The sequence below is a fragment of the Anthonomus grandis genome, chromosome 4, assembly GCF_022605725.1.
Source record: "Anthonomus grandis grandis chromosome 4, icAntGran1.3, whole genome shotgun sequence".
Lineage (NCBI taxonomy): Eukaryota > Metazoa > Arthropoda > Insecta > Coleoptera > Curculionidae > Anthonomus > Anthonomus grandis.
In genome coordinates, this window is record NC_065549.1 from 3,425,282 (window position 1) to 3,444,385 (window position 19,104).

General features: G+C 34.3%; 1 protein-coding gene and 2 long non-coding RNA genes across 4 annotated transcripts in view; 1 reads left to right on the plus strand and 2 right to left on the minus strand.

Annotated features, from left to right (window-relative positions):
* Positions 1-19,104, plus strand: part of LOC126735009 (GTP-binding protein Rhes) — a 67,496-nt gene that overhangs the window by 19,258 nt on the left and 29,134 nt on the right. For both annotated transcript variants that reach the window (XM_050438874.1, XM_050438876.1), the window contains one exon: positions 15,923-16,118. In XM_050438874.1, coding sequence (XP_050294831.1) covers positions 15,923-16,118 — 196 coding nt within the window. The remainder of the gene's footprint in view (positions 1-15,922; positions 16,119-19,104) is intronic.
* LOC126735010 (uncharacterized) lies at positions 910-1,950 on the minus strand. Its single transcript, XR_007660253.1, has 2 exons — positions 1,809-1,950; positions 910-1,004 (listed from the first exon to the last, which is right to left on the minus strand). It is a non-coding gene; the product is annotated as an uncharacterized LOC126735010 (long non-coding RNA).
* Positions 9,689-10,959, minus strand: LOC126735011 (uncharacterized). Its single transcript, XR_007660254.1, has 2 exons — positions 10,477-10,959; positions 9,689-10,410 (listed from the first exon to the last, which is right to left on the minus strand). It is a non-coding gene; the product is annotated as an uncharacterized LOC126735011 (long non-coding RNA).

The following is a 19,104-nucleotide window of genomic DNA, read 5'->3' on the forward strand; positions in this document are numbered from 1 at the left end:
TGGCTGAAACCCTCAACTTTAAAATGAAATTAATCAAAATTGACAGGAGATCCGAAGTAATCTGATGCACTTTGTGCTGTTTCAGCCCCTAGAGTAACACGACGAGAGAAGTGACATTTTGGATATTCCAATATTCGTATAACGTTTAGGGCGGGGAAACTAGGCCGAACCACTTGCTTACTATACGAGATATTCCCAAACCGATTTATGAATATTTTTGGCTTTCTATAAGTGCCATGAATAAGTTATAAGCGCGTGGAGATGCGGGGGTGTCTTGTACACGCGATTGTGGGAATTCAAGCGTCCCCTGATGTATATTTCATATCTATATATACGGTGATATTAGAGAAGGAAGACACGACCGGAAATAAACGTTTTATTAGGGGTCGATTTTGGTTAAAACCTTATCAGCCTTTAAGTATGCTGTGACAATACCCTATTAATTTAAATAATTTATGCCTTCGGTACGTAAACACGCCACTTTTGTTGTGCAACACGCGGTTGCAATGAGAACATTGTTAAGGTAGAGCAATGGCGTGTATTATCGCTTTTTCCCCTGCGAGACCGCTTTGTTTCCATAATAAAATTTCCCTTATTAAAAATTCAAATGAAGTCATAATTTCCATTGTGTTAATGGCGAAATATGTTTCGTGGAGTTCGGCAACTAGTCATTTGTAACGTCGTTCCGGACATTTTTAATTAATGAGGTTGCAATAATTAATGAAAAAAGTTTGGTTTGCGGGTTACTGCAGATCCGTTCTAAGATGTAATGTTACTTTTACATCAAAGTGACATTGGCAACTCAAATCATGTGTCAAAACTTACTACTTATGTTACAGGTTTAATCTCCAACAGATATATTAATTGATTTATTAATTTTTTTTACCAAGATAAAGTAAATCGCAACCATAGTTTCATAAAATAATTTATTTAAAAATCATACATAAATATACATACTACACAGATATGATACCGTTAAGATGGTCCCTCCTAACATACCCGATCTGAAAAGCAAGGAAAACCATTATTGGATGAGGAAAGTAAATAATAATATGGGATATTGTTTCATTGTTTTGTTGATTGAATAGAATTAGGAACTGCCATTGATTTTGCATTGATTTTACCTTGCAGGTCAATTTGGCCTATTTTAGATTTTAATGAATACTGAGCACTTATTAACTAATTATTTATTTTGTTCAAATCATAAGGATCAATAGTGATAAGAATGTTAATGTCAATCTGGTCTGTCAGTTTTTTTTTTGTAAATTATTGTTGCTAAACCATGGCCTCAAGTTATAGATTGCTCCATAGTTGCAAATTACTTAAACCAATGTTGGTACCAGATAGTACCCAGTAGTTAAACCCAGCATGTCAACACCTAGGTACTTGACAGATAAATGCATTCCTTAAAATTTGGAGGGAACTGACAATCCTATTTTTAATAGATTCATTCTTTATCTGGTTCTAGAGTATGACAGATAGTTTCGCTTAATGCGGATGTGAAAAGGTAGACCCTATCTTAGCCTAATTTTTTTTGTAGTTACTAGTATGTGCTAGGATAGCTTAATTGCTGATTTTCTAAGTAGACCTAAGAGTTTATAGGGCTCCTTGTTTTTGTTGTGTTAAATAAACCCCAGAAAAGGCCACATTCCATCTTCGGTAAGTTAGCACATGTTACATGCCTAAGTCATTTTCCTATTTTTTTCATCTAATTAATTTCTTATTTGCATGCTTTTCGGTTTAACTCAAAAGAACATCAATGCATCCAACTTTTCAGAGAGCAATTTTATAAAATTTAACTTACTTACCCACACAAAAATGCCATAAAATTGACAGCCATGTCGAACCTCATGTGTGGTCCCCATTTTTAGGCCTTCCTGTACCTTCTGCTTATCCTCTGCTTCTGCTTTTGCTGCATTTTTATTGTTACTGCTTCCACCTCACTTGCTACTCCACGTGTTACCACATCAAGTCGCTTGGATCATCACCTCCGGAACCTGCATTCCTTCCAATCGGCTACACCTAATACCGATTGCCCCTCCACTACCTGCTAGACATTCTGGAAGCATCCTAACTGGTCGATCTGCTGCTGCCTCTTTTGACCCAAACGTATAGCTGCCAACAAAGGAGCCCCATTCAGATCAGGTGGGCCCTGCTACCAGTCGGAGATACTCAGAATTTCAGGTAGTCCCTTTTTCTTTTTGGCTTGGTTTCTCCAGGTATTGATTTATCGGTTCGTCGCAATTTATAGATTTTTTTTTTTTTAAATTAATATGTAGAAATGATCACAGATTTTAAATTCAATTTAGCAAAATTGTTTATATAACCACCATCACTGATTTGATTTGAAATTGGGAACTGAGTATATACGTATATGCGAGGTATTATGAGATGTACAATTGAATAAGTATTAAGTGCTAAATTTTACTTTATTTTCTTTCTCATAATTTTAAATTTCATAATTATAATTTAAGTATTAGAGCATTACTGTCTTTGTATTTATTTTTTTTTTGAATTGAGGTTATAGATTAAATTAGTTGTCAATTATGACATTGATTTATCTTTCAATACTAAAGCTGGGTTTAACGATATAAAGCTGCGTTTTCTTTGCGTGCCCTAATAAAGGCTAATAATCATAACCCTGGAACCCACATTTAGGCATTGTGCGAGAAACAGTGCAATAAATTTGGCGCCCAACGTGTCAGTTCATGCTTTACCAATTTTTTTTTTCTAAAATTGACAGCCATGTCGAACCTCATGTGTGGTCCCCATTTTTAGGCCTTCCTGTACCTTCTGCTTATCCTCTGCTTCTGCTTTTGCTGCATTTTTATTGTTACTGCTTCCACCTCACTTGCTACTCCACGTGTTACCACATCAAGTCGCTTGGATCATCACCTCCGGAACCTGCATTCCTTCCAATCGGCTACACCTAATACCGATTGCCCCTCCACTACCTGCTAGACATTCTGGAAGCATCCTAACTGGTCGATCTGCTGCTGCCTCTTTTGACCCAAACGTATAGCTGCCAACAAAGGAGCCCCATTCAGATCAGGTGGGCCCTGCTACCAGTCGGAGATACTCAGAATTTCAGGTAGTCCCTTTTTCTTTTTGGCTTGGTTTCTCCAGGTATTGATTTATCGGTTCGTCGCAATTTATAGATTTTTTTTTTTTTAAATTAATATGTAGAAATGATCACAGATTTTAAATTCAATTTAGCAAAATTGTTTATATAACCACCATCACTGATTTGATTTGAAATTGGGAACTGAGTATATACGTATATGCGAGGTATTATGAGATGTACAATTGAATAAGTATTAAGTGCTAAATTTTACTTTATTTTCTTTCTCATAATTTTAAATTTCATAATTATAATTTAAGTATTAGAGCATTACTGTCTTTGTATTTATTTTTTTTTTGAATTGAGGTTATAGATTAAATTAGTTGTCAATTATGACATTGATTTATCTTTCAATACTAAAGCTGGGTTTAACGATATAAAGCTGCGTTTTCTTTGCGTGCCCTAATAAAGGCTAATAATCATAACCCTGGAACCCACATTTAGGCATTGTGCGAGAAACAGTGCAATACTTACTACTTTTAGATCACAGTAGATAAGCGGTTTGCACCGATGGAACTACTGTTTGTGATCGTTGTAGATATACATAGGTCACTATATTAGTTTTTCTTCAAGGAATTTGTCTAGTCTGTTTTTCCACATATCTTGATCTTATTCACTCACAACAAGTTCTGGAAGAAAATTTCAATGCATTAACAACTTTGCTGGTTCGGGCTGCTGGCCTACATATGCTTCTAAGTTTAGTACATAAAATGTTTTTGAGTCTACAAGTACAAATACCTTGAGGCCATATTTAGCTGGCTTGTTTGGTATGTACTGCCGAAATCCGCACCTACCGCGGAAAGACTCAAGGTTTTCGTCTGTTGTTAAATATTCCGAAGGTACATAAGCCGCTTGAGAGTTTTCCACAAACCGATCAAATATTGCCCGAACTGGAGCTAGTTTATCAATTTGAGGTCTTTCCTCTCGAGAATCTTTATTGTCGAACCTCAGGCAGCTTAGTAGGAACCTAAAACGCTTTAGGGGCATCGTTGCTCTAAACATGTCTATACCGGATCCATCGCTGGCCCAAATCTCATCTAAATTTAACCTACTAGCCCTAAAACGACCACACAATACCACACAAAACCACAGTAGTCCAATAAGGGCTTTCATTTCTAAAGCTGTTGTTTGTTGTACAATCGATTTGTCATTATAGTTTTCAGATTTCGTTTGAATTAACCGATTAGTACATTTAACTATAGAGTCAATAATAAGTTCGTCTATAAAAATATTCCAACAATCAAAAGGGGTTTTCGCCTCTTTAGCAACACCTTTTGGTCCCGGAAGATGGATAATAATATTTTCCTGACGTGTACGCACAGCCTTATTTCCTGGATTAGCTACCCATTCAGTTTTTTTGTCAACTCCCCATCAATATCTTGACTTTACTTCAGGCGAAAACTCCTCGACAATATCGTCTTCTAATATTTCTGATAGCTGATATGTCTGTGTTGATGTTATAAATAATTTGTGTGTGCATTTCTCGGTGTTGATTTTCATAAGCCAGGAATCTACGGTTCGTATGTCATCTAAGAATTTGTTAAAGTCAGTCAATGGATTGCAGTAAGGCCGGTCGTCCATTTATTCGACATGTCGTCCACAATTTGTTTGCGACAATTGTCCGAAAACAAATGTCGTAAGAAAATAAGCTGAGCTCGTCCACTTGTACGCATCATGTCGTCGGACGAGGATGCAAATTTATTACTCGCGTTGGTTCACCGACGTAGAAAAAGAAAACAAAAAAGAAAGTTTTGGGTTCATCCATACTTTACTGCCAATCAAGAGAAAAGTGCATTCCATTCACATGCAAGTGAAGATCCTATAAAATTTCAATCGTTCTACAGAATGTCACGAGATAGCTTTCTTGCATTACTTTATAAACTGGAAGCCCATATCGCCAAGCAAAATACAAAATTTCGTGAGTCTATATCACCTGAAAAAAAATAACGTTTTATAATAACGTTGCGGTAAGTAAAAAATTATTTTTATTATTTCTTTATTACACAGAAAGTGATTGACGGGGATAAACTAACCTGTAAACAACATTGTAACATTAAACTTAGTAGTAGTAACTGCAAGTAGAAAATCAATAATCGTCATCGCTTGGAGATATTAATGGTGATGGAGCACTTGAAGTGGTTGAATATGAACATGGTGTTATTGATTGATTGGGTGAAATCAGTGGTGGTATATTTACATTTCTCGAATACGATGGTGCTGTTAATTAAATGTACTGCGGGGACTCAGTACGTGTCGAGGAGCTCTTTGACAGTAGTCGATCGGAACCATCTTGTGGAAATCTGGGATAGGTTTCTTGAGGATATGTCATACCACCTAAGTTTAGCAAGTCTGATGATTGTGTATGTGATATATTAACGGCTTCAAAAGAACGTGTTTGTGGCTCTGATGGATATATTATATCACCTATTGTTTGCATGGTTCGCTTTTTAAACTGATGCTTCTGAGTATGGTTCATTCTGTGTATATCCGGTAAAAGGCTTTTTAAAAATTGCAAATCCGGATCGTCGATTTCTTTTGTAGTATTTTTAAAATGGAAATAATCTATAGCGCATTTCTCCAATGGATCCAATTTTGCTTGTCTCAGTTTTTGGGTTTTAGTATCAGTATGAAATTTAGCCAGGGTTTTCTGTTTTTTAAAAATAGGTTCTTCAATATTTTCAACATTTTTATTTGCCACTATTTCGGTTTCATTTGTTGCAGAACATTGATCCAAATTATCGCTGGCAACTTCATTAACATCGCTAGAACTGCTATCCTTATCTTTATCTTCTACTAGTTGTTGTAAAGGAATATTACTCTGTTGACTTCTAGATTTGGAAAACGAAATAGACGAATAGTCGAAGAAGTATCGGATAGTACTTGGGAATGTTTGCGCGAGGAATATATGCCCGTTCCTAACGAAGAAATATGGATTGCCACAGCAAAGAGGTTTAACGATTTATGGAATTTGTCAAACTGTGTAGAAAGTATTAACGGCAAGCATATTAGAATAAACTGACCTGATACATCTGGATCGGCATTTTACAATTATAAAAATTATTTTTCTATACAGCTGTTAGCTATCGCGGATGCCGACAGTAACTTTATTGCTGTTGATGTGTGTGATTATGGCAGAAATGGCGATGGTGCCGTTTTCCGTAAATCAAGTATTGGTATACATTTTAAAGCAGGCACACTGAATTTTCCACAATCGCAGCCATTACCAAAGGAGCCACATGAGCCGGCTTTTCCGTACTACCTTGTAGGTGACGCAGCATTTCAACTTTCAACGCATTTGCTAAAACCATTTCCAATGAGAGGATTAACAAATCAAAAACCGATATTTAATTATAGGCTATCACGAGCTCGTCGAAGTGTCGAATGTGCCTTTGGAATATTGGTTTCGAAATTTAAATTACTTCAAGGTCCTATCCTCAGAAAAAACTGACAAAATTGTGAAAGCATTATGCATCTTGCATAATTTAATTCGAAAACGTGAAGGAAAACTGTCCCAAATATCAGTTCAAGACGATTCTGAGAGTGTTACTTTACAGTCACTTCAACCTGATCCCCGACGAAATACAGAAGAAGCTCGTGCTCTCCGAGAAAGACTTTGTCAATATGTTAATCAGCATATGCAGCTTTGCCATGGCAAGCCCAATATGCTCTAAATTAAAACAATATAACAAATTATTACAGTCTCACCTGTTTCATTGAATCCCTTTCCAACTTCATTCCATGTTTTTTTCCTGAATTTGTCTGTTTGAATAGTCGCTTAAAGTGTAATCATATAATACCCTGTACTTTTCAACTGTGCTTCCACAAATTTAACATTAAAATTAGGGTCGTCCTTCATATTTTCGCTGCACACACACGTTTACCGTATTGAACCAACGACAAATGTCACTTAAAACACAGCAAGCAGTGTCGTATACAAATTGTCGCAGACAAGTACTGGCTCGTTTGCGACGTGTCTGTTTAATGTACGAAAGGCAATTTAAAACTATGAGTTCTGATAAAATTTTAGTTTTAAATATTAGTTTGCAAGTTTTTATCTAGGTCCGAATAATAATATCATGTGAATAGCACGGGTCTAAGAATAAGGCCACCGAGTATTACCTTTAGCTCTGAAAGCTGTCCTTTAACTCTCACTCTGAAGGTTCTAGATCTGTGTGTCCTCTGTATGAATGTCATGAGGTACCTTGTGAAAAGCTTTTTCGTAGTCTATATAAAGCGCAGTTATTGGTTGTTTATTATCTATTGCTTCCGTTAGGAGTTCTTTTATGCTATTAAGACATTTTTTGTGATGAGTATAATAGCATATATTTTTATGCCATTTACTACCTCCTCAACTAATTCGTTAGTAATATGCATAGGGTTAAATTCTGGATAGTTTTTAATTTCATGCGATGTATAACTGTTTGCAATTGGTTTGCTAGGAGTTTAGCTGCCATACTTCGATCTGTGGCAAGATTCCCAGTGTCAGATAAGAGATGAAGTTTTGATTGGTCTACATTTCTTTGTATCTTAGCGACTAAGCCTGAAGGCCTTTATATTTTCTGCATTCAAATTGCTTTTGCTTTGCTAGCGGAATTTTTAGCTTCATTTGGTTTTGATCTCTGGAGTTTCGGGAACCCCAAATACCAGAACATTACAAATCCTTTTCTCCATTTCTTTGAGCCAATGATGTATATCCGATTCAATAAGATCAATATATCTCCTTTACTCTCCTTAGGTTCGCCCAATCGTTTCATTGCATTTTAATAACTCCTTGATTTCCTTCATTTCTTGCTTTATTTGATCCACTTGACTTTTTGTCAGCAATAGTGCATTCGGGGCAAGCAAATATGATTATTCTAGATTGGATCATAATCGCCCTTAGATCTGATAAAGTGATACCGGTGAGCATATAGATCTGCCTCAGAACAACGAAAGAGGTTTATGTAATTGCCTTATTTTGAGTAACATTCTTGTGAAGACAGCCTATATCACATTTATAGCATATGTTAATTAAACCATATTCTGTATAACGATGACGCTAATGACGCGTTTAAATTATTATCGCACTTCAATACTCACACTATCTTGCCTAGAGAAATGGGATTTTTGTCAGGCATTTATTTGGAATACATGTCCTTAATTCACGGTTTTTCGCACTATTTTATAGAGTTTTGGGCACTGATAGACGCGTTTGAGTTTTTAGAGCACTTCTACACGAATTTCTCTATTTATTCACACTATTTCCTTTAGAAAATTCGAGTCTTATTAGCAGTTATTTCTCAAACACGTGAGCCACATACCAGGTTCAACTTAAAAGGGAAAAAATCTGTAATTTTCAAAGAGGTTATGTTAATTGATGAAAAAAGATTAAAAGATATTATAACATCAATTGGTACTAATTCAGTAGGTCATGATGGAACAGCAATAAGAGATGTTGTTGCTTGTTTTCCATTTTGTAGCAAACCGCTACTCAATATTATTAATTCCTGCATCTTAGAAAATCAATTTCCAGATCAATTTGCCTGTGTTAAACCATTTGCAAAAGTCTCAAACCCTAAAGAAGCAAAAGATCTACGCCCTATTAGTATTTTACCAGTTTTGTCTGAGGTTCTAGAGAGACATGTATAATCAAATTACAGCATTCTCAAATTCCTATAAAATTATACCTGAATGTCAATCCGGGTTTAGGAAACATTTTAGTACATCTAATTGTCTGGTAAATCTTATGAATGATATCAGGCACTATGAAGAACAGAAACAAGTAACAGCCGTATGTTTGCTGGACTTTAGTAAGGCATTTGACACTCTAAATGCTGCTAGCTAAATTAAATTTCTTTGGTTTGTCTAATACTTCTATTGCCTTGCTGAGATCTTACCTGACCAGCAGGTTTCAATGCGTGGAGATTGATTCTCATCCCTTATACTCAAAATCTGAATTTATTCCTGTTACCACTGGGGTACCTCAGGGATCTCTATTAGGACCCTTATTATACGTTGCTGATATGAAAAATTTTATAACTTATTCAAAACTACAACAATACGCAGATGATTCTCAGATTTATACATCGTTCTCATTAAACTCCTTACGACACTCACAAACACAATTTAATTCCGACTTAAATAATTTACATATATATTCTAAGGCTCATAATTTGAAACTAAACCTTTCAAAATCGTGTCTCTTATTTCTAAGATCCAATAGAAATAACATAGAACATATTTCTCAAGACTTTGTGGTTAAAATAGACAATACAGTAGTACCGGTGGTTAATGAAGCAAAGAATTTTGGTATTATTTTTGATAATACTTTGTCTTTTTCAGCCCACATAATTAAAAAATTGCCACTGCTTATATGCGCTTAAAATATTTAAATAATCTAAAGCGTCACTTACCGAGTGAAACCAAGTATTTTTTGTGCAACTCTTTAATATTATCATTGTTTGATTATGGCGATGTAATCTACAATGATGTAATTACTTTGGCAGTCTCATCTTCTATTCAAAAAGTGCAGAATTCATGTATGCGTTTTTCCTTTAATATTTGCTACAGAAGTCATATTACCCCATATCTTAACAATCATTTTATTCTTTCAAATATCACATGTACTCTTTCATAACTATACAGAATTTTAAAGTCATCATATATAAGAAAACTTTTCAATGTGCATGAACACAACCATAATACCAGACGGTTTAATATTTTTAGGGTTCCTCAGCATACAACAGAAGCTTTTCAAAAATCATTTAGTTACGTTGCAGTTCATTTGTGGAACAATTTGCCTCATTGTGTTATAAGATTATTCTCTTTATAAGTATAAGAAGTACATAAGAAATATGCTTATGCAGTCACAGTATGATGTTTCCTCTCCTGCGCTTCCCTGATTCAGTCGCTGCCTACCCCTGCCCTGTGTACATAAATATAAATAAATTGTTTTTTTTTTTTTATTTTTTTCAAGCTCTCACTATCAAAAAGTATCAAAGAAATATTAGTAGGGTTTTTTTTAGTTTTCTTGTTATTTTGTTTCCTTTTTGTTGCTTTTCTTGAGGATGTATCACTTAAAAGTGCCTCTTGCAGAGGTACTTTTGAGAAACGGTTTTTATAATCGAGATGCATTCCTATTTGCTAACTTCACTTACATCATAAGTACAACTGTTTTGTAATTTTGGATATTGGCAAATAAACGTTTTGAATTTGAAAAGTTGAGGTGCGGGTTGGAGATCCTTCTTGATATTCCCTGTTATAAGATGGCGGTTTTTTGGGCGACGTTACTGTCATGAGTGACACTCATCCTAGGAAAATAAAAAAAAAAGGGGTTTTTGCGACATTAAGAAAAAGTTTAAAGTAACGGAATTTACGTTCAAAATTTTATCTAGTGGGTGTGTTAAATGCTACTGCCTCCTTTAAACTTCCCTTTGTCGTACAAATGACATTTTGAAAAAAAAATATGACTGTAAAAACTAGTGTGCACGTAAAATGTCTCTCTTCTAAATTAACATTATCGTAACTAAGTGAATAATAAAAGAAGAGGGGTTAATTAAATTTTCAAAACAAATTCAATTAATACGTAATAACATTTCGTATATCGATCGTCTTTTATCCGTGCCGAAAAGCACGAAACCGAAACAAAACAATTATTTCCGGGTGCGCATTTATTAAAACGTAAACCGTTTTAGTATTAAAATAAAATAATATTTGCCGAGAGAGACGTTCGCCGTTACAGTTTGAATAATTAATTAAAATTTAAATATTTACGTTTACGTATTTTGTTTTATTTGAGTGTCCCCCAACCCGCACCTACTTTTGCATTTTAATCACGAAAAGTCGTTAACTCGATGACATCAATAAATTAAGTTTTTTTTTGAGAGGGCGTTACCATATGCGGTAACTACATGCCAGCCCTCTTGTACAACGTAAGAATGACAGGTGTCACTGTCAAAATAATTGGGCGCCATTTTGAAAAATCTTACTCGGTTATTCTAGAATATGAAGGGGCGTTAACGTTAGAGCGTTCACGTTGACAGTTTCAATAAGTAATTAAAATTATTTTCTATTATTTAATATCAAGAACTTAATACATTATTCACGTATTAAATAAGGAGGAAGATACATCGCGTGTACCAGATGATATACGCAAACGTCGTTTACAAATCGCCAAAAACTAGGCAATCCGCTATACTCATACGTCAAACGTCAGCGTCGGCAACTTCATTACCGTTATTCAATATATTTTTTGTTGGCAACACTAAAAATGTTCAGAGTGACCAACATCAAAAGGACCACTAGGCAATGGTCATTTTTGTGTATCGTGCCCATATGCATTAGCAGTCCAGGTATATTTATTAAATTTGTATTTAATATTCCTCAAGACTCATCAACTTGCGGTAGATGGCGCCAGCATGTAGGTATCTAAATGTCAAACCTCTTATATAACTTTTAACAGACGTCAAAGTCAAATTAGTTGCAATGACAGCTATCAATATTTTGTTATTTAAAAATAACGTTTTCGCGAAAAAAAGAGAGATTCAGAGACTATTGAACAACTGGGGTAAACGAACCAAAAACCCGAACAAAAAAAATACCCTCTCCGTGGTTTAAGCAATTAATATCCGACGTTCCCATCTCCATGGCAAAATTCCAAAGGAGTAATTAAACTGCACCAACTCGATAAAACAAAATAGAAAATTCCGCGACGAAACTCGCGGGGGAAAAATAAGTCGCAAAAGGATGGCACGTAGGTTCAGGTTTGAACAACTTCGGCATTAAAACTTTCCGTATTTTACCACTACAAACTTCACTTTATATTCGTTAAAAGTGATTGGCGAAGTTGTTTATGTGAAGTTCGGCTCGGGTTTTCTCATAAAGCTTTTATATTTAACGTTATTAGTAAACATTGTTGTACAACCGGAGTTTTCCCTCGCAGGGTGGAGGCAATAAAATCTTGGATAATTAAAATACAACAAACGATCGAGAAGAAAGAAAGAGAGAAAGGTCATTAGGGAAGAAACGGTGCCCCCTTATTTTTTGTATCACGCAAAGTGTTCGTTTTAACGTTATTGCTTTTTACAAACCGTGTTTTCGACACGTATCGTACGACTTTTACCCTTTTATGAGGGAAAATTCACTTTTGCCGGGCCGATTCGGCCCCTTAAGGATCCCTGCGTCAAGGTAACTTTATTTTTTGCCTTTAGGAGCCTTATACAGGAAATCTTCTAAATTAACCCTCCGGGAAAACTGCAATAAAAGGCCCGTTATCTTTGGTCGATTGCTTTTGAACGGTTTAATTGATTTACTCAGGTGTTTGATAGAAACATTTTTATAGGTTTTCCTTCAGGTAATTAAGGGATTAATAAATAAAATGGCTTTTAGGATATTGCAGGAAAAGAAAACTGATTAGAAGAAGATCAACATTTTGTCAAGTACTTAGAGAGATAAGTGGCATTCTCTCTAAGTAAAATATTTATTCTACTGCCTGGAAAAAGATCAAAATTTTGTCAATCAGTAACAAATTCAAGAACATGCTGCAATGTAATGCTGTGAATTCCTCCTTCACCAAAGGGTGTCTTTCTTCTTTTTTTAAGTTTGTAGTAAAAACTTATTTTTACAGTATTATAGAGGTTGCTTCAGTTGGAACTCGTGACTACAAAAAAACTAGTTTGTACTATTAGATCATAGACCTCTTATTTCATTCAAGTTTCACTCTATCTAAAGTAGTGAAAAAAAAACTGGAAAATATATGAACCGTTCAAACTAGAGAACAACTATCAGTTTGGGTCAGTGGCGGATCTGGAGGGTTTTGGTAGGTGAGGCGAACCCCAAAAATTAATTATAATATATTTTCAAGTTATAAGAAACCAAAGTTAAAAATTGCATTTTTTTTTTTTGAACTGGGTCTACTTTGTAATTTTTTTTTTAATAAAACAAGTCGTTGTTAGGGGTTGATTTGTACATTTTTGAAAATAAAATTAAACTCACTTTTAACTAAAAGAATAAAAATCGAGGGTCGTTTTTATTTTTAACAAGATATTTAGTCTCAAAGTCAAAATTGTATTTTTTTTTGGGGATTCGGTCTACTTTTTAATTTTTTTTTAAATAAAAAAAATGTTTTCAGGGGTTGATGTATACTTTTTTGATAATAAAATTAAACTCACTTTTAAGTGAAAGAATAAAAGTCCAGGGTCGTTTTTGTTTTTAACGGGATATTTAGTCTCAAATTCAAAAAAATGTATTTTTTATTGGGGACTCGGTCTACTTTTTAATTTTTTTTTTAAAGAAAAAAAATGTTTTTAGGGGTTGATTTGTACATTTTTGAAAATAAAATTAAACTCACTTTTAACTAAAAGAATAAAAATCGAGGGTCGTTTTTATTTTTAACAAGATATTTAGTCTCAAAGTCAAAATTGTATTTTTTTTTGGGGATTCGGTCTACTTTTTAATTTTTTTTTAAATAAAAAAAATGTTTTCAGGGGTTGATGTATACTTTTTTGATAATAAAATTAAACTCACTTTTAAGTGAAAGAATAAAAGTCCAGGGTCGTTTTTGTTTTTAACGGGATATTTAGTCTCAAATTCAAAAAAATGTATTTTTTATTGGGGACTCGGTCTACTTTTTAATTTTTTTTTTAAAGAAAAAAAATGTTTTTAGGGGTTGATTTGTACATTTTTGAAAATAAAATTAAACTCACTTTTAACTAAAAGAATAAAAATCGAGGGTCGTTTTTATTTTTAACAAGATATTTAGTCTCAAAGTCAAAATTGTATTTTTTTTTTGGGGATTCGGTCTACTTTTTAATTTTTTTTTAAATAAAAAAAATGTTTTCAGGGGTTGATGTATACTTTTTTGATAATAAAATTAAACTCACTTTTAAGTGAAAGAATAAAAGTCCAGGGTCGTTTTTGTTTTTAACGGGATATTTAGTCTCAAATTCAAAAAAATGTATTTTTTATTGGGGACTCGGTCTACTTTTTAATTTTTTTTTTAAAGAAAAAAAATGTTTTTAGGGGTTGATTTGTAAATTTTTGAAAACAAAATTAAACTCACTTTTAACTGAAAAAATTAAAATTCAGGGTCGTTTTTGTTTTTAGGGAGATATTCAGCATCGAGGTCAAAAATTGTATTTTTTTTCTCGGTCTACTTTTTTTTTAATTGAAAAAGTTTTAGGAGTCGATTTGTACTTTTTAAACAATAAAATTACATACACTTTTAAAAAAATTATATATCTTTTTATTTTTCTTTTGCGAGGAACCTAGGGCTTATCTTAGATAACCGACTTAAATTTAAGGAACATGTGAGTGCAATTTCAAAACTAAAATTAATGTATGCAGACCGTCATTCATTGACTTCAAAGAGTAAAGCCTTATTGTGTCTTATCTAATATTATCAAATTTTAATTTTGCGAATTTGGTCTATGGCCCTTTTTTGGAGATAAACCGTATTGAAAAAATGCAAAAATCTTGCTTGAGTCTTATATATGGATTACGACGAAGACAACCTGCCATAAGCTAAAAGTACTGGGGTAGCTCAGCATCATTAAAAGACCCCTTTTGCCCTCTTTAGGTTTATTTTAAAATAATATATTTCTTTTAGTCCTTACTATGCGTATTAATTTATATTAATAGTGTCTATTGTTTTTGTCGAAATTTTATAGTGCTAATTCGCCTTTTTTTGTTGATCAGTTGAGCAGCGCCAATGTATACCGGTATTTCCCTTCTTTGTGTAAAAGAATGGCAGCTGAATTTGCCTTTTATTCCATGGAATTTTGTTTTTTTTTGTATACGCTATATTATTATTATTATTATTATTAGATATCTCAATGCTTAAGCGATCTTTTCAACTATTGCGCATGTTCCGCGGCACTCAGTAAAATACGGAATCATTTGAAAAGGAACAGAAGTAAAATCGTTTCATTGAAAACTGGGACAACCCTCTTATCCTCTCACCGCCATTTCTATACTCGCTTACACTATATTCAGCCACTGTCTAGGTTTTTGCGTTTCAAAATTTACATATTTTATTAAAATGCACTTTATTTATTGAATTTATTGACGAGTAACTTTACGACCTGGTAAGTTATAATTAAAACCACGTTTGGATCCCCATAAATCCCCGGGATTGGAGTAGTCTTGAGCCCCGAAGGGCCTTTAATCCCTGTAAAAGCGAAAAGAAAATGTAGTTCGGGGCTTTCTAGGAGGGTGCCGACGTCCCTTGACCCTTTGTTGGACCGAATTATTATTTTAATGAAATGGACCCCGAAACGTTTAAGGGTAATGGAGGTTTTACGGGTAATGGGGTAAATAGTTGAGGTTTGGAACTACTTGAAGGTTTTGGCTCTTAACCATAATGTGATTTTTATTAAAATTGTATGTAATCGATATGAAAATTGGGTAAATCCTCAAAAAAAAACTTGAAATGTACGTCCGATATGTTGCCTCAAATAATCCCCCGTCGACAGGTATTTTGAATATAGCTTAAGCCGCCCCCCGGGGAGTTTATGTATTTCTTTTCTGTTTCTAAACGGTTTCTGGCTCTCGTATAAGGGAACGTGAGTTTCCTAAATGGCATTTCGATAAGAAAGTTTCTGTTTTTGCACGTTGAAAGGGAAAAGAAAAACGTTATTGCTTATTGTGTACAGGGTCGTTTTTATTAGGCGATGTGTATGTAAAATGTATTTACATACACATCAAAGCCTAAAATATTAATACTTTAGGCTTTGATTTCCAACTGTCAAAATGACAGATATCGTGGGGGGAAAAATGGTATTTCCACAAAATTGACTTGAAACAGAAACTCCTTTTAACTTCCAGGCGATTTGTTCGTGATCGTCTTCAGCATGGACAGCAGAGAGACCTTCGAGGAGGCCATAAGGCTTCGGGAGCAAATAATCGAGACGAAAGTGAACGCGGGGGCGGCGGGCAGCAGTGGCGGCGGACTAACAAGGAAAAAAGTTCTGCCCAGGATCCCGATGATATTCGCCGGGAACAAATGCGATAAGGAAATGAAGTAAGTTCGAACACTTTTTTTAAAGATTTTCCGCACTCTGTTCAATAGCAAGTTGCCTAACTTTTACATATTATATAGGCGACCAGGGTGACTTTGACTTTGATTTCGGGCTGTCACTTGTCACCGATCTATTACACTGACATTTGACGCCTCGTGTATTAAGAAAACACTATAGTTGTTTTTTAATTGTTAAGCGGCGCCATTATAACCGCCATAACGTTATCTTTAATGCCCGCCATAAAAGCGACGGAATTTTTAGGGCTCGACATTAAAACGGAAACGTTAAGACCGCGATAGTTTATGTGGGTTGTTGATATACAGTGGCGCTTTAAGGGCTTTTGTAATTTTTCGCGAGGGTGTAATGCCGACTTATCTTTACGACCGTCGTCCGATATAAATACAATATGAACGTGTATAAACGATAAGTGTGTGCCAATTGTGGCAGGGTGTTCGAAAAATAGACGACGAGATATTTCAATGGGTGATTCCTTGTAAAAAAATATGAGAAAAATAAACATGGGTCCGGAAATGCACAGTTTTCAAGATATAGAGTGATAAAAATTTTTTATTAATATTAAAAAAATATTTACTCGATTCTTTTGAAATTTGGCAGTAATACTTGTTGTATTAAGAGGCTAATTTAGCCCTAATTAGATTAAAATTATTGGGAAAAAAATGTACGCCACTGCTGTCCCGCAGTGGAGTTTTCGCACAAAATTCGAACCCGTCGAACAAAAGTGCTTATAACTTTGGTTGTATTTGGGGTAGAGAAATGATGTTTACCTTTTTATAATCTAGAAATATGAGGCTTTCATTTCATTATTTACAAATTTTTATTTGTTTTTTTATTTAGGACTAGGACGCTTTCAAAGTCAAAAACATTTTTTTCATCGATTTTGGTCAAGGGAATTCGATACAGGTCGCAACGGTTTCTTGAATATTATGAAATTTAACAGATCGATTAGCATTAATGAGGACCTTATCTGTATAGTTTTTGGTTATTCTCAGCACACGGGAAGTATTTTTTTTAAAGCTCAAAGTTTCAGACATGTGTGATATTCCAGCCCCTCTGACGGTTTAACGGTGTTTTTTAGGAAATAATGACTCATAGAAGATAGGTGCGCCTCATCAAGAACTATAATTTTTAATAAGGACTTTTAAAAAAAAAAAATTTTTTTCGGAGAAAAATCAAAAAAACCTTAAAAAATTGTTTTTTTTTATTTTCTTTGTGTAAAATTTTTATGGTGCAAAATTTAAAAAAAAAACATTTGGATTAATTAAACCTGCATCCTCTCCGAATAAAACGGTGTATTAAGTTTAACGCTATCATTTATACAGGGTGAGCAGTGTTCATTTGAAAATACCCTTTTTTACGCCTTTTTTCTTCAAATATTAATAACTTTTTAGTGGAGGCACTTAGAGGTTTCGTTCAATTAGAGCATTTAAAGAACCTTTTAAAACCAATTTTTTGACACACTCTACAATCATCTACGTAGAGCAGTTTTTGCTCTACACTATTTTTTGACTTTGAGGCCTAATACCGCAATGGCTATGCCACATACGAAGACCATTTTTGCCCTCAAACACGCGGAATTTATCTGGCTATAATTCACTAGATACCGTTTTGTTTCAAATATCACCATTTTCCAAGAAAAACCAATTTTCCATGAAAAGTCTCAAAAAATCGGTCAGCTGAATATTGGTACCCCTACGGGCCCGACGATCACGGTATAATAAGTAATGTGGTCTAGCACCCAACAAGTGCGCGTCTCCATGGCAACGGAAACGGCGAAAAAAGACCCTTTTTATAATCGAAATTTAACTACTAAAACCGATTGGAATCGGTCCAGAATTGATGTTAAACTATTCCTAAAGCTTTATACTATTTTTCCATGTAAAAATCATAAGGTAAAAACCTTTTTTTATACCCGAAATAATCGTCTGAAAATGGTCGATTTTGACGTCTACGCGCGATTTTAATGCCGACTTTTACGGTGGTTTTGACAACATGGCGTCAACGTGGATGAATCGGCTCGGACTTGCTTCCTAATATCATTGATAAAATGCTTAAAATAGCTCAGAACTTCTTGAAATTGGTATGGAATTATTCAAGAAACTCTGGAAAATCCGAATATGTGCATATCTTTTACCAAATCGGGTTCTTTTAGTCGTGATAATTCGGCAACGTTTTGACGTTTTAGCATTTTCCGTCTATTATTATAATATTCATGCGACACAGTGGTCTATACAAGGCATTTTGCTATACAAAAATTGCAACACAGTGGGTCCTAATGATAAAAAAAAATCTAATCGGGATTTAATGGTTATTATTATTTTATGGGGTAATTTTTTTTTTTTTTTTACTTTTTTGGTATTTGTCCGATTTGAATGAAATTTGGTATTTGGGTTTGGTTTAGGGTATAATTATTAATTTTTTGAAATATTGAGTTTTAGGGTCACGTGACTATAAAACTTTTTTCTATGGGTCCGATTTGATTTTTTTACAAGGAATCACCCATTGAACTATCTCCGTCTATTTTTCAAACACCTTCTATATTTTTTTAAAATTAGAAGCTTGTGTAACGCAAGTTCTTTTGACATATGTCACTCGTCAACGTCAATAACTCGACTTAGGGCCCGTATTATAAAACTATTTTGACAGATAACTTAAACTTAACTTCTGGAATGACGTCACATGTCACAATCAACTTCAAAATGTGGTAGTTAACTTCCTCCGGTAGATCCGGAAAAGTTTAGTTAACCCAACAAAAATGCACGGTACGTGCTGAATGAACAAAATAAGTTTGCATGTGTAAAGCCATTTTTAGTCAGTTATGTGGCAACACTGCAACGAATCGTGTCAATCATGTCAGTGAGTCTATGTGTCACCTGTCACCAAGTGAGTTACATTTGTTAAGCCTGAAGGCAAGAGTCCCTATAAAACGTTGTAAATCCCTTTAAAGACGTTGTAAATAGTGTAAATATT